At 33.7% G+C, this 14592-nt stretch overlaps 1 protein-coding gene across 1 annotated transcript in view; it reads left to right on the forward strand.

Moving 5' to 3' along the window:
• The window catches only part of DIAPH3 (diaphanous related formin 3), a 425074-nt gene that overhangs the window by 294989 nt on the left and 115493 nt on the right, over window positions 1-14592 (forward strand). Inside the window, exon 24 of the mRNA XM_039877169.1 lies at window positions 3758-3893. Coding sequence (XP_039733103.1) covers window positions 3758-3893 — 136 coding nt within the window. The remainder of the gene's footprint in view (window positions 1-3757; window positions 3894-14592) is intronic.

Genomic DNA, 14592 nt, shown 5'->3' on the forward strand with positions numbered 1-14592 from the left:
AATGAGGTGCAGTTTATACAAAATATTGATGAATCTTAGAAACAATGTTGAGTGACAAAAGCAAGTCAAAAGAGTTTATAATAATGATAATGCAGTTTTCAAAAAACTCAAAGATAATGTTGATGATAATCACAATTTATGGAGGATTACACTGTGTTAGGCTGTTCTAAATTTTACACACACACACACACACACACACACACACTCATTTAAATTTCCTGGGTTTTGGTCATGTTGGTTACTCTGAGGGAAAATATGTTGTATAATGCTATACTGTATATTTAAACTAGTTATGACAAATTCTTGTTATTGTGTAGAAAAAATTATAGGTAGGAATAATCGTGAGCTCATATATTTTATTTCCTTTTGGCATACACACATACACACATATTCATTAACATATCTCTCTATATTTTTGTATACATATATTAATATACCTATGTATTTTTACATAGATATTCTAGGATCTAGTTCCACCATATAAAGCCCGTGGGCCTTAGGAACTCAGATAATTATTGATTATGCCTTTGAAACAAAGTAAAAAATGCGACTGAAGTTTCGAAACCCGCTGGTCATTGCTGTGACCAGTAAGCCTACATACAGATCTTTCAGACAAGACATATGCCAGCCTATGCCTGAGAGGCTATGCAAACATTCAAAGAATTTTTTCTGGCATCACATAGTCAAACGTGATTGGTGGCAATACAGTTTATTTGCCAATCGAATAAACAGAAAACTAGTCAAGAATAAGATGAATTAAAAAATCAGTTTCTTATAGCTGACTGTATAGCTCACCCTTAACTTTTCCTTTCTGGCTTTGGAATTAGAATTAAAGTAACTAAGAGGCAGTTTATCTAGAATAATTTGGTTCTCTAACTATTCAGCTTTCCTATTTTATGCTACTTTTACTTTTCAACATTTAGAATAAAAGAAAATCCTAAATTACTATTTGTACTGGAATATTAGTTTTAGACTAAATACCTATTTCTATGCTGTCTGTTGGTATTTTTTCAGTTAAAGTTCTTCTCCTAATAGTTCTAATGTCAGAATAAATTATGTCTTAAACGAGATAGGCTTTTAAATGAAAATCAATAGTGCTTTTTCCATAAAACAAAATAACTTCAAGAATTACTTCAGACCTCATTTTGTAATATAAACATTTTTTAAAGGTCCTGGGAAGTAATTTTAATTTTTTATTACCCAGTGGAATACCAAAAAGGTGTGGCAATTATATTTGGTAATATGTAGTCTGTTAAATACTCTCATCGAAAGGCATCCAGTCATTAAAGTAGAAAGTCCACATCAGAAAAATGTGTGCTTTAATAAGTTTCATAAATAAACCACATGTTGTATTTTGTATCTATCACAGGTGTCTCTTCTTCACTTTCCTCAAGCAAGAAATACAGTTTTGATTTCTGAATATTTTCTTTTTCTCCTCTGCCATCCATTCTTCCTACACCGTCTCCCTTCCACACACATACATGGGTACATATGCACATACACACATACAAATATACACACTTGTCTTTGAAACCATGCTTATTTTCTTTTATGTCACCTTCTCCTACCTTCCTAACTTACGTTGATTTTTATAGCAGCTGTTGTCTTATAGCTAGCACTTAACATAATATGAAGTCACACGGTAGGAAAAAACAAATGATAGCGAGTTGTCAAATCATCCCTCTGCCTCTTCCTACTTCCCTTATATTGGACCAGTTCTTAACCATTCCATGCTGGAATGGAGAATGCAGAATCTGTTTTGTAAATCGGAGAGTTACACATTAAAGCAGCTATTATTACAGCTGGCATTTCATAGCTTAGCAATAATGTGTTAATATATTTCATGAACCATGAGGAGTTTGAGAATTTACTTTGTTAGCCCGGCACCATTCCATGCATGTTGGCAGAGGACACAAGATCGTGGGGTCAGAGACAAAGAACAGTCGATTACAGCAATAGCAGTAGCCACAGTGAACAATTTTGTAGATTCTTGAGTCCAAATTCCCATAAGGCAATGTTAAGAGGGCCAGGTTTAATTTCTCCAGAGTACACAGTAGTTTATCTTACTAGAGAAAAACCATGAACTTAGGGAACCTAGTCTTTTTAAAGAGATAATAAGACTGCCCAACCTTCTCTCCAGTTTATCATATTGGACATCAAACAAATCTATTTGCTTAAGAGGGAGACACTATCCTTATCCTTCAAGACTGTTCATTATACAAATATCCTTAAAAAGATGGCTCGAAACCAAGGTTCCTGATTCGTACTTACGTCTTAGAGTACTTAGTCTTGTACTGTGCAGCTCGAAAATCTCCAGTTGTTTTCTAGTTCCCTTAAAAGAAAATCCAACTGCCCTATCTTGGCCTAGAAGACCATAAATCCTAAATGAGCAGGACTTAGCAGATCTCTCAGCCACTGTCTACTGGTTGCCTTTCAGTCTCTCAGACCCACCAATGGCCTTTGCATTTGTTCTTCCCCCAGAGCGTCATCTTGCTAGTTCCTTGATATCGAAGGTTCAGCTTGAATCAAATCAGTGAGTGAGGCTTTACTGACCATCTAATGTCAAGTGGCTCCCATGCACGCTGTCACATCACCCTGTGGTTTGTTTTTTCCTAGTGCTGTGTTAAACTTTTTGCTGTTTATGGTCTGTCTTTGCCTCCTGGCCCACCTTATCCCATAATGTAAACCTGGTATAGAGCTATGTGTATACCTCAAGTCATTAATAGTACCGTTTACTACTGAATCTCTCAGTATTTACTGAATGAATGGGTGGATGGATGAATTAATATTCTCTCTGTGCTTTTTATTCCTCTTCTTTTCCCTTGTACTTTTCCTTTTATCGTTTTGGTTAATATTAAACTTAATTGATTCCTAATGAAAAATTTGCACTATCTTTAGGGTTAAAAAATATTACAGCAAAAAAGGAATTAATCCACCCCCAAAATAACATAAGCCATCTACTTGTTTAAGTTTAATTATACACTTTTCTATTTAATGCTATTAGTGATAAACCAGCAGTTAGATAACCTGTTGGATTCATTGGTACTGAGAATACAATCTCCGTAGGAGACTATACTATGATGCTACGCTGTTTGTTGGCACTTAGAAATATCCATGTTTACCTGCTAATTCCCACTAATGCTATGTAAGAGACATTTCTTGCTTTGTATAAAACTTAGGAAATAAGAAATTAACTGATCACATATCTATTGAGATCTTCTTATGGTTTATATGTTGTTATTCTTTCTAATGATCAGAGGGCCTGCCTTTGAAATAACTATTTCTTTAGTCACCCTCATGATACTTCTCTCTATGTGAGAACAATTGTTAAACGATTGTTTACCATTACAGAATTTCAGCTTTTTTGTTATTTCCTCAAGTATTTTACTTGTATTCAATAGGTTACTTAGCAGAGGAAGTATGGCAGGTTAATATACTTGCTAGATATTCCTTTGGAAATATATATAGAAAGTTTTGATTTGTAAATTAAATGGTTTTTATTTTTAGTTTCTGCCTCCTTCTCTTAGTTGATTCCACTAAGATGCAGGTGCTTTTAACATAACTGTTGTATTTATAGATACGTGACATATTTAGCAAGATTCACATGCTAATCTTTTAAAAGACTGTGTTACTAATATAAGGACTAACCATTATCTAAAAGATACTTAATCGCAGTTCTACAGATTAATAATTTCCATTTTCTTTGTGGAATCACTGTGATTAAAATTGATCATTTTTCAAAATCAATTTTTTATAGCAAGCAATAAAGGAAAATGTCAAAAAAAGAGAAGCAGAGGAAAAACAAAAACGTGCCAGAATAGCCAAAGAATTGGCAGAGAAAGAAAGACTTGAACGCCAACAAAAGAAAAAGCGCTTGTTAGAAATGAAGACAGGTGAGTACTCTCAAACTTGCTGTTTATACTATGTACACTCAAGATTTATACTGGTTACTTTCTTAGCAGTTTAATATACTTGAGTGAAAAAGGAAGATATGGTTACTTGTTTGTATAGTTAATCCGTAGAGCGATTCAGTTTTCTTTTGGGCTTTCTCTCCTTTAGTTACTAACTAGTAGTGTTTCTATTCTAATAGTCATAGGTGATTTTGGTTCTCTGGTGTACTCCTGTATTTCCAGTATATTTACATTTTTTTTTTTTACTACTATTTCAACAACTAATCTGTAATCATTTGTGTCAATTAACTATAGGGAACTGTGGGAAGTTCTACAGGCCAAGTAACCTGGTTTCTTTTACAAAATATACTAAGGGAGGAAAAAAGTGTTGCTGGGGAAACTTGATGATTAAAAGCAACTTAAGAGACATCAACCAATTGCAGTAAATGGAGCTTAAGTATATTCCAGTCCAAACAAACATAGAAAAAAGCAGCCTGAAGATTTTGAATACTTTTCTTCCAGACATGACAATGATGTTGTGGATATGTGTTAAAGTATTTTTTAGAGACTCATGCTGAAATATTATAGGTGAAAGAATGCAACGTTTGGTATATCAGTCAAAGTAGTCAGCACGACTGCAAAGTAGATGGGCATAAAAGTAAAACAAGATTGGCGATAAGTACTAATTGCTAAAGTTGAGTGATGGATACTTGGAGGGAAGACTGTTTTTAATGCACTATTTTCTCTCCTTTTATGTATTTAAAAACTTTTCTTTAGTTAAAAGCTCTTGGAAAAATTAAAAGGAAAAAAATAGCAAAATCACAGTTTTACAGAGAGAGATATATATATGTATTTTCCAAAGCTAAAAGATACCACAAACTTAGGAACAGCAAAAGAATTAAGTAAATTGTAGTTATATTTCACCCCTGAAAATTCTGGCTCCTAGCCACTAAGGATTACAGAAGGCTTTAATTAAAATCCATCAACTTCACTGCTAAATTACCGTAGTTTATAATTCAGGGCTGCAGATTCACCTGAGGTTTCCCCAGGGGTAGACAGAGATGCCTTCTTGCCTTCTTTACATTCATTTTTACAGACATATTTTATCTTTAATAAAGCAAACCGAGTACCTTAAAATATCACACGTTTCTTCCAGGGGAAAAGATCATCTAAGTACGATCTCTTTTTATAAGAGTACACTTGAAATTCAGGAAGTCTTCTCATAAATATCTTAAAGTGTAAACAAAAATGGAGATCAGAAAGGTTTAGCGTTGATTTTTAACATGTGCTTCTGAAAGTCATTTAAAAACCATTACTGCCTAGTTTACCAAACATTCTGGTGTTGGAACATTAGCTCACTTAGTGTTGGGTAAAGTGTCATCTAGATGAGTTACTTGATTGCAGATTGGCGGTATTGTTTGTTGTGCATTTTGCCCCAGGTTCTATCACACAGAGCCTCTCAGCAATTTTCTGTTCTATCAGTCTAGAAAGTTATAATCTGTTAGGAAGCAAAGATTTTCATGAAACTTCAAATCCAAAGTAACCTTAATTATAGTTTTATTTAACATTATATTTCTCCTGAAGGAAAGTTCCAATTTTAAAAATTAATGTTTTTTATTTTTTCTAATTTTATTTAATTTTCCAATTTAAATATAACACTTTTACGTCCGTCATAGAAAACACCTACAAAGTAATAGGTAGATCTAAAGACCATCACCCATAATCCTCCTATCTAAAGAATCACCATTAATATTTTGGCGCTTTTTTCTTTCAGTTTTAAGTTTTTCTGTTTTTTAATAATAGCCATATGATCCTAGTTTAGTATCTTGCTTTATTTTGCTGAACTTTGTTTCATGTTGTGCTTAACTTGTAGTTAATTCTTCATATCTGTGTCATTGCATCTACTGGGTATGTCATGTCACATTTAACTTGCATTAGTAACGAGGTCATAGAACAATAGTTATTTCCATCTGTTTAATGTGATAAATACGTTTATGTATAAATAATTGAAAAAATGTTTGCAGTTATTAGGATGTGGACTAGAAAAGGATAATTATTTTAAGACTTTCGATGCATATTGCCAAATTGATTTCCAAAAGTCTTATTCTAATTTCCACCAACTCTTAATATTAGTGCATGAATGTGCCTTGGCTGAGTATTCTCATTTTTTAAGCTTTTTGTTAATAGATTAGAAAGTTGTGTTATCTTTGCATTTCTTCGAGTACTACTGAGGTTGGGCATTTTTTGGAGTGTTCTTGGTATTTGTATTTCTTCCTTTGTGAATTGTGTTGTCTTAGTTTTTTTCTTATTGATTTATACAAGTTAGCTCATTATGCATCAGTATTTAACTTTTAAATATATTTTCTCAGTTTGACTTTCTATTTTTATATCTTGACATATAAAAGTGTTTCATTTTTGTTATGTGTTTAATTATATTTTGCTTTCGTGATTTTCTGTCTTTAAGTTTACAAAGTCATTCTTTCATCATTTTTATATCCACTTCAATTTTTTCTGCTTTCCCTTTTTTATACTACTCTGCTTCATTTATTATGATTCTTCCTTAATCATTCATATATTTGACATATAGATTTTACTATACCAAGCTCTGTTTCTTAATTTTATCAAGACCTCTAAAATTTAACCTTCAGTTATGGTTAATAATTGATTTATGTTGGTTTCAGAAAGGTAATTTATGTTGAAGATGTTACTTTTAATTATTAAAGTAGATTTGGATATTTTGATTTTTAAAATAAATTTAAGGAAAGGTTTCTATTGTATCATTTGTTAATCATGGAACTCATCTTATTTGACCTATTGGATTATTTTATAAAAATTTTTCTATACTGTCTCTTCCCAAACATCGTCTGCAAATTATTATAGACGGATATCAAATAAATGTAAAGATCTCCCTTTAAAGCCTTTATTATTCTGAAGTCCTTATGTGCCATACATTTTGACATTTTCCGGGAGAGTATTCTTCAAAGGATAGTCTGGGTAACATTGATTTATATAAGTGATATTCAATAAATACTTCAAAATAAACACTATATTATGTGTGAATATTTTAATAGATTTAATCAAAAATTTAATCAGAAAAATCATCTTGATACAAGATGAGAACATTTGATACAACAGAAGGCTATGAAGAAACAAAGATACTTTTGAAACATTTTCTCCCCTTTAGAAACATTTGAATGTTTTGGAAGTGAACTTTAAACTTTTTTTTTCTTGTTGAATATGGAATTTTAAAGAATCTAGGAATGTACCCCAAATTTCACATTACTAAACCTGTAATTTTCTCACCAAAGTGAAAGATCTATTATAAAATTCCAATAAATGATGATTCCTCTGAATAGTCTTTAGTTTTCCTTTAAGCATAACACAATTATTAATATCAAAAGACAAAATATTTGGTCTCTTAATATAGCTGTTATCGCCCAGTAAGTCTGATAATTATCAAATTAATTTGATAATTTGTTAATACCTTTTTTCATGTTTAAAAATGGTATAAATAGGCAGTCACTTTCCTTTCCGTATTAGATGTAGAATATGCTTTATGTCAAATCATAATTTTTATAACATTTGTGGCTTTTTGAAATAAAAGTTACAAACCAGTATGTCTAATTAGCACATAATTACTGAAAATATTCTTAGACAAAATATCACTTTTTGACACATTTAACAGATACACTGAATATACATTTTTGATATTTGACAAATACCACCTTCAATAAAGACACTGTATTTTTATGAAAAATATAAGTGCTATGGTCTTTCAGTATTTTATCGCTATAGAAAAAAATGTAATAGCTAGGCCATCTTCATTTCTTTTATTCATCAACAAATAGTTTGGGTTTTTTTTTTTTTCTGTATGTTGGGATTACAGTGATAAATAAGAATAAGGTCCTGTTATAATGAAGTTTAAAATTCTAATGAAGCAGACAACCACATGTATAAAATAATTATAGATTATAAAAAGTTATACGAAGTAAAATAAAACAGGGTAATGAGATAGAGAAATGGGGACTGGCTGGGGTGGGGAGTGGGGTGACAAAAGTTGGTCTTAGAACTAAAGAGAATATCAGTGTATATCAAACTTATTAATATACAATGCTGGTTATATAAAGCTCCTTAGAAATTGATAGGAAAGCCAGTCTCGTGTTTATATACTATATACTATTTGTACTCAAATAGTGTCTTTTTTGAACATCTTATTGTGAGTATCAGCTAAAGCTTTATGTTACCTTTCCACATAGATATTATATTTTAATATAGAACATAGCCCAGTCAACCCCTGAACAGCACTGGGGTTATGAGCCCCCACCCCCAATGCAGTCGAAAATCCGCGTCTAACTTTTGACTCCCCAAACACTTAGTTATTCCTCAGTATTTGCAAGAGTGGGTTCCAGGAGCCCCGCAGATACCACAGCCCGCCGATGCATAGGTCAGTTCCTGCAGTTGGCCCCCTGCTTCTGGGGACTCCCAGCCACTGATGAGAAACAGCACAGGCTTTTACTGAAAGAAAAACCCACACGTAAGTGGACCCACAGGATTTAAACCTGTGTCGCTCAAGCGTCAACGGAACTGCTCTTTGTAGAAGTTGTCAACCTGGCTTTAAAAAGAAAAGAAAAGAAAACGTAGAAGTGCCAATTTTTGCATTTATATTAGTATTTTGTCACTTCTCTGGACCAGGAACTTTTAGTTTTATTTTTACATGTAGGACACATACCCCTGCATGATGGAGGAAGAAAAACGGCTTCACATGATCCCTCCATAACCCCACAGGAAGCTTCCTTCCATATATTTTCGTGACTTTAGTATTTTTACCATGCACATGTGACCTGTGTTTTTTCACAGATGTTCAGATTCTTCATTCACCACCTGAGATAGTAAAGTAATCTCCACTCTCTCTCAGCCATCATCAATCATTACTTGCCCTTGGTGAGAAAGCGGAGAAATTATTTTTAAGTCTACTATTTATTATCACTACTATTTCAGAATGCAACTTTTGTGAATAGAGCGAAAATATAGAATAGTGGGCTACATTTCCCTAAGAATAAAAACGAAGCATTAAAAATCTTTTTTGAGCAGCAAAATTCTAAAAAAGCACAGCATCTGATATTATCGTATTATAGCATTAAAAGGGCATTTTTCTCATTTTTGTTTTCTTTAAAAATGATGAGCCTGAAGGTCTCTTAAATATTCACATATATAGTTTTGGTAATTTATGTTGAATGATTTGATATTTCACTAAATAAACAAGCAAATTACAGTTTCGTAATGTCTTTATTTAATCAGTATGTGAATGTTGAATACATTTCCTAAGGTTAATGTTTAAATTTGAATTGTTTTAATTTAGAAGATGCCCAAATTATTAAATATGTGATATAGAAACTAGTAAATACCGACACTAGTATTTATTTAAAGTGCATAGCTATTCTTATGTGTAATCATTTCTAGTAAGACAAATAGTAACAGCAATTTTATGTGATTATGTACAAGTTTTTTGAAACTGCATTTCTGTTCCTTAATCATGGAAACGAATAGGGCATTTGATAATAGAATTCAAATATTATGCTTTAAGACTTCCTGAGTATGTAAGTCGATTCACATAATTTCTAAATAGCACATCAGAATGGCCTTGAAATGGACCCAGTGTTGTATAATTATGTTTTGCGGGGGAAGTAAATAAGAGCTTATTTAATGGAGCAATAAAAACTATATGAGCAGCTTCTATATTTTAGTCTTTAGGTTACAATTTGTTTATTATTTATTAGATTTAAATGTCTCATTTGGTGCAACTTCAGTCTATTAAATAAAGAGATAATTAGCTTTTTGAAATCTGTTGTTTACCCACATGGCCAAAACTGCTCCTTTGTTTTCCATTCTGCAATTTAGAGTAACTAAGCAATTAGGCCTCCATTTTAGAGGAAATGCATATTACATAAATACTACTTGGGAATGTCTGCCAGTCTCAACAGATATGCAATTAATGCGTATACTTGCTTTCATAAAGGCTTTGACAATTACCCTGTCCTCTACAGATAACATAAAACTTAGATTATTTTCCATAATTGTGTATATTCTAGCTTTATGCAGTAGTGCTTTCAGTTTTCTAGCATTATTGGCAATTGATGCATATAAATAGGCCAATAGTTTTAATCTTTTCTCTATTTAGAAGAATATAGCAAATTAAATCGCATTGGCTTTGATGTATTTCTTCTCCCTTCTTACCCCTACCTTTTTTGGAATGCTGCTGCTGCTGTTGCTGCTGCTGCTGCTACTAATAATGGCAACAATGTTACTACTACTACTACTACTACTACTACTACTAATGGCAACAACATTACTCATATTACTACTACGAGTACTGCCGCCACCATTCATTGATCCCATATTATTTGCCAGGCTGCGTGTGTGCTCATTCTTGCCTGTAATGCTCGCAACAAACCTATGAGACTATTTTTATGGAAGAGTTGTTTAATATTTTATACATGGTCGCAGATTTAGCAGAGAACGTAGCCACTAGAGTTCTCTGACCAGATGTCATATTTTTAACTATTGTACTGTTACTCCTTTACTGATGATTTGACAATAGTACAGGAAAACTAATTTTAGTAATTGATAACTGGCAGTAGATCATACCTATGTATGAAGGTTGAAAATTATCTTCCGTAGAAACCCTTTGAGGGGGACAACTATCTCTTTGGTACCATAGCCAATGGTTTTAAACTAGATAGCTTCCTTCTTCGTGTTGGGAAGTTTGAGGAGGCTTGCCAAATTAGGAATACTTCCGTACTCTGGTTCAGGTTCCACTTTGACTTGTTCGCTTTTTCAGAGATTTATCCCAGCGCTCAGAACTAGGAGGATAAATAACACTGGCACTCTTTCCCTCCTGGAGGAGGGAGTTTCAATGGTCTGGATAGTTCTGCGCCCAGCAGAGCTCAGCAGTTCTGAAGTGGCTGGGAAACGTCTTCAGAGTTTGTGCTCACCCAGGGTCCAAGTTAACGGAAGAAGGGAGTTTACAGCATCCTAGTTTTAGGAAGGGACACAAAACCTCTGTGTGTTTTCCAGTGCTCTTAGACACGCCACCATCAGCTCTACCATCTAGCCTTTTTTTTTTTTTCTTTCCTGGTGGTCGGTCGTAAGAGACTGAGACTCCATGAATGGTACAAGGGTGTCTGGTGAGAAATGTTTCCAAGAGTCTTGCTAATAGTTATACAGGTTTTTACTTGTGTGCAGGAATCTCTTTCACTGGAGTAACACGGCTTCAATTGTGAACCCTCATGCAGAGGCCAGCCTTTGTGTGTCTTCTCTGTGTAGCTGTGCAAGGCTCACGCCATCCCCTGACTCCTTCCAAAAAGCCCCAGAAAAGGGAAATGAGGAGAGAAGGCTCCCGTATCTCTTCAGCACAACGTATCTTAGAAATCATTATTATTATTTTTTTACTTTGTTATGTATGTTATTCTTTGTTAAACATCTCCATAGTACATCCTTATACTTACTGGCTTATTGTTCATCCCATATTTAAAAGCCATTTTCAAAATGGTTTTTCATTAACTTTCTTATGAGTATTAAAAACTACATGAGGAGTACAAAATAAGTTCTAGTTTTTTGTTTAAATTTGTTTTGGAATGAAAGATTTAATGCTAATTATCATAAACTTTAGTTAGGGCAAAATAATTTAAATCTTTATATGATGTAGTATGGGTTACTTCTAAGAATTTTGCCAAAGAAATCTTTATAGTAACATCATTTATTCATAATTTTTCTGTTACCAAGACAAATTCACCCTGTTTGCATTCTATGGCACAAATGATACCACTGAATTCTTTTGATGTTATTACAATGTGCGGAATGCTATAACTTTGATAACATCAGCTACACTTATTGTATTATAATTGAGAACTCAGTCACAGTGGCATCTCCTTTGTGTATCACATTGACAACTCCTTAGGTAATTGTCCCCCTTAACGGGTAGTTATTTACATAGCGTCCACTTTCCAAACCAGTGGATGTTGTCACCATGATTCCTTTCGTGCCACATTGCCAATTCTGAGCACAGTTACTTGTATTTGATGGGAAGTTGTTCTTTTTAATTTCAGAGGTAGACAGTGAGCATTGTCTTATTTTCAGACATAGCCATGAATCTTTCCAGCTTTTAAGAAACTTACCCTTTTTTTTATTACCTAATATATATTTAAACATTGTGTAAATCTCTGCTTTTAGATTGTATCTCGAAAAACAGAAGCCTCCAATTATTTTACAGCCATAGAAAGATACACTTTGGACCTCTGGTTCCCTCAGAGTGTCCAGTCCAACACTTTAAAAAAAGACTTATATACGTTACAGTTGAAAAAGAGGTGAAATTTATACCATCTCTAAAGCTTAATACTTCTGCCATTCAAAAAACTGTAACAACCAATTAGACAAAATTGCAACAAAAACAGGATTGCTTAGTGCCTTATGGCAGCAAAATCCACTAGGTGTCTAAACCTCTTTTGCAATTCAAAAAGGCAAAGTGCTCTGAAAAAAAAAATTTTTAAAAATTAGTAACTTCAGTGCCCAAATGCATTTGATGCCAACTCTGACATGAACTGATAGGCGGTCCCATCACATGTGGATATTAATACTGCAGAAATGATAAGATTAATTAGAAGATGCTGCCCCAGGTCGTTCTGGGTGTGTTATGATTTTACAGCATATGCACCTGTTTGAATTTCCTACAGTCTGAAAAACTATTTCTGAAATATTTACTGCAGAGGTTATGGGTAAGAGACTGTGGACTTTGACTTCTCAGTGACCAGTCTCTCTGTCGAAGTGGTTATACCATCCATTCTCTACTTCAGGCACGTTCATCTCTATTTCTCTGCATTTATTTCTGGTGTTCTCTTTGCCATAAATACCTTTTTTCCAATTAGACTGACTGATTCTAATAAAATATGATTGAGTTCAGTTCTTGCAGTCTACAAAATGTCTTCTCTGAATATTTTTGTCCTTGATAATAGACAATCTGCTTTTCTCATAAACCATTACATTCTTGCCATATAACTCACATACTGAATATTTCATTAACACTCATTTCATTGGCTTTTGTCTTATGCTTTTAATATATTGTGTATTTTTCAAGAACATGGCCTCTTATACCTTCTTTATCTCATAGGGCCTAGCGTACTAGGTGCACATAGCAGATACCACAGAAGACACTCGAGATATGTCAAACAATAACAATTTAACTGGTCAAATGACATCTCTTCCATTTTGTGTTTAGTTTAGCATATTGATATTTACGTGGAAAGTAAAAATATAGATCACACTGCAGCCTTTGAGCCAAATTAGCTTGCGCCTGTTTTTGTAAATTTTATTGGAATATAGCAACGCCCATTCCTTTACATACATCGTCTATGGCTGCTTCGTGCTATAAGTGCAGAGTTGAATAATTGGGACACTGACCACATACCGCACAAACCCTAAAATATTTTCTGCCCAGTTCTTTACAGAAAAAGTTGGTCACCTCCTGATATAGATCAATAATCAGTAGAGACTATTCTTTGATTTTTATAACAGAATTAAAACAAAAGCTGTCCTGTTAACTTTTGTGTATGTGTCCCTGTTGCCAAAGCACTCATTTGCAAACTGGCTGATCTTTGTTGGAAAATGGTCTAGTAATTAAATGAGTAAAAATATTGACTCATCAAAAAAAAGAATGGTAATTGCTAGGGAAAACTTAATCTTTCAGCACATTTCTAATAGAGAATTATCTGATTTTTAGAGTCTTGATTTGAAATGGAAAGTTGTGCAGTTGAACTTTCAAAATGCTAGCAAGCGCCTGGGCTTCCGACTGTTCCAGAAACCAGCCCATAACCAGCCATTGTGCTCTTATTCTTTTATCCCAGCTTATAGTTCCCCGTATTTCTGCACTATTGTTTGTATATCTTTTGAGATGAAAATACCAATGTGTCAAAAGGTCGTAGGGGAAGCCAGTTTTTTATTTTTTTTTCTTAATAGGCTGTCTCTTTTTTCTTTCTATTTTGGTCATTTTGACATTAAATCCTTAAAGTTGAAGGAAACCCATTCAGTGGTGCTGCACCTGGTCGTGAAGGTTGCTCAAAGTCTAAAGTGATTATCTCGGCCAGTGAGAAAGGAACTCAGTAGTATTTGACTTTTGACGATGAATAAATATACCCTAGGGCAGACTGGGGAAATTAAGCAGAGAAATTGAATATGTGTTACTTGAAAATGGCATAAGTAGGCATTAGTGTTCAGATGAAATTAGACATTATTTCGTAACAAGATTTTAAGATATTGTTTCCTGGATAGCTTCCTTCCTTGCTGTCCAATGTTCTTCAAGAAAATTAGAAGCCACATAATGTGAACAGAGTTAGCATCAAGGCAGCCGTTACACAGGCTGGGATGCCCCAAGGCAGGAAACTTTGCCAGACTAGTGTAATAACGGAAAACAGATGATTGTTTTTGGAATGAGATTCCTGGGAGACTGTTACCTGGCTGGAGTGAACGGTCACAATAAAACTCCCACCGATAATTATCAACAATGGGTAGAAGTGACAGTAATTTTAGTTCGGTATAATCTTTGGTTTATTTTTAACCCTTTAGTGCTATGCAGGCAAGCACTCTTACAAAGTAGAAACGTTTTGTTGTCAAATGAGTGTTGAATCAGAGGCTCCATCACCAACTTTCAAGA

The sequence above is a fragment of the Pteropus medius genome, unplaced genomic scaffold, assembly GCF_902729225.1.
Source record: "Pteropus medius unplaced genomic scaffold, Ma_sr-lr_union100, whole genome shotgun sequence".
Taxonomy (NCBI): domain Eukaryota; kingdom Metazoa; phylum Chordata; class Mammalia; order Chiroptera; family Pteropodidae; genus Pteropus; species Pteropus medius.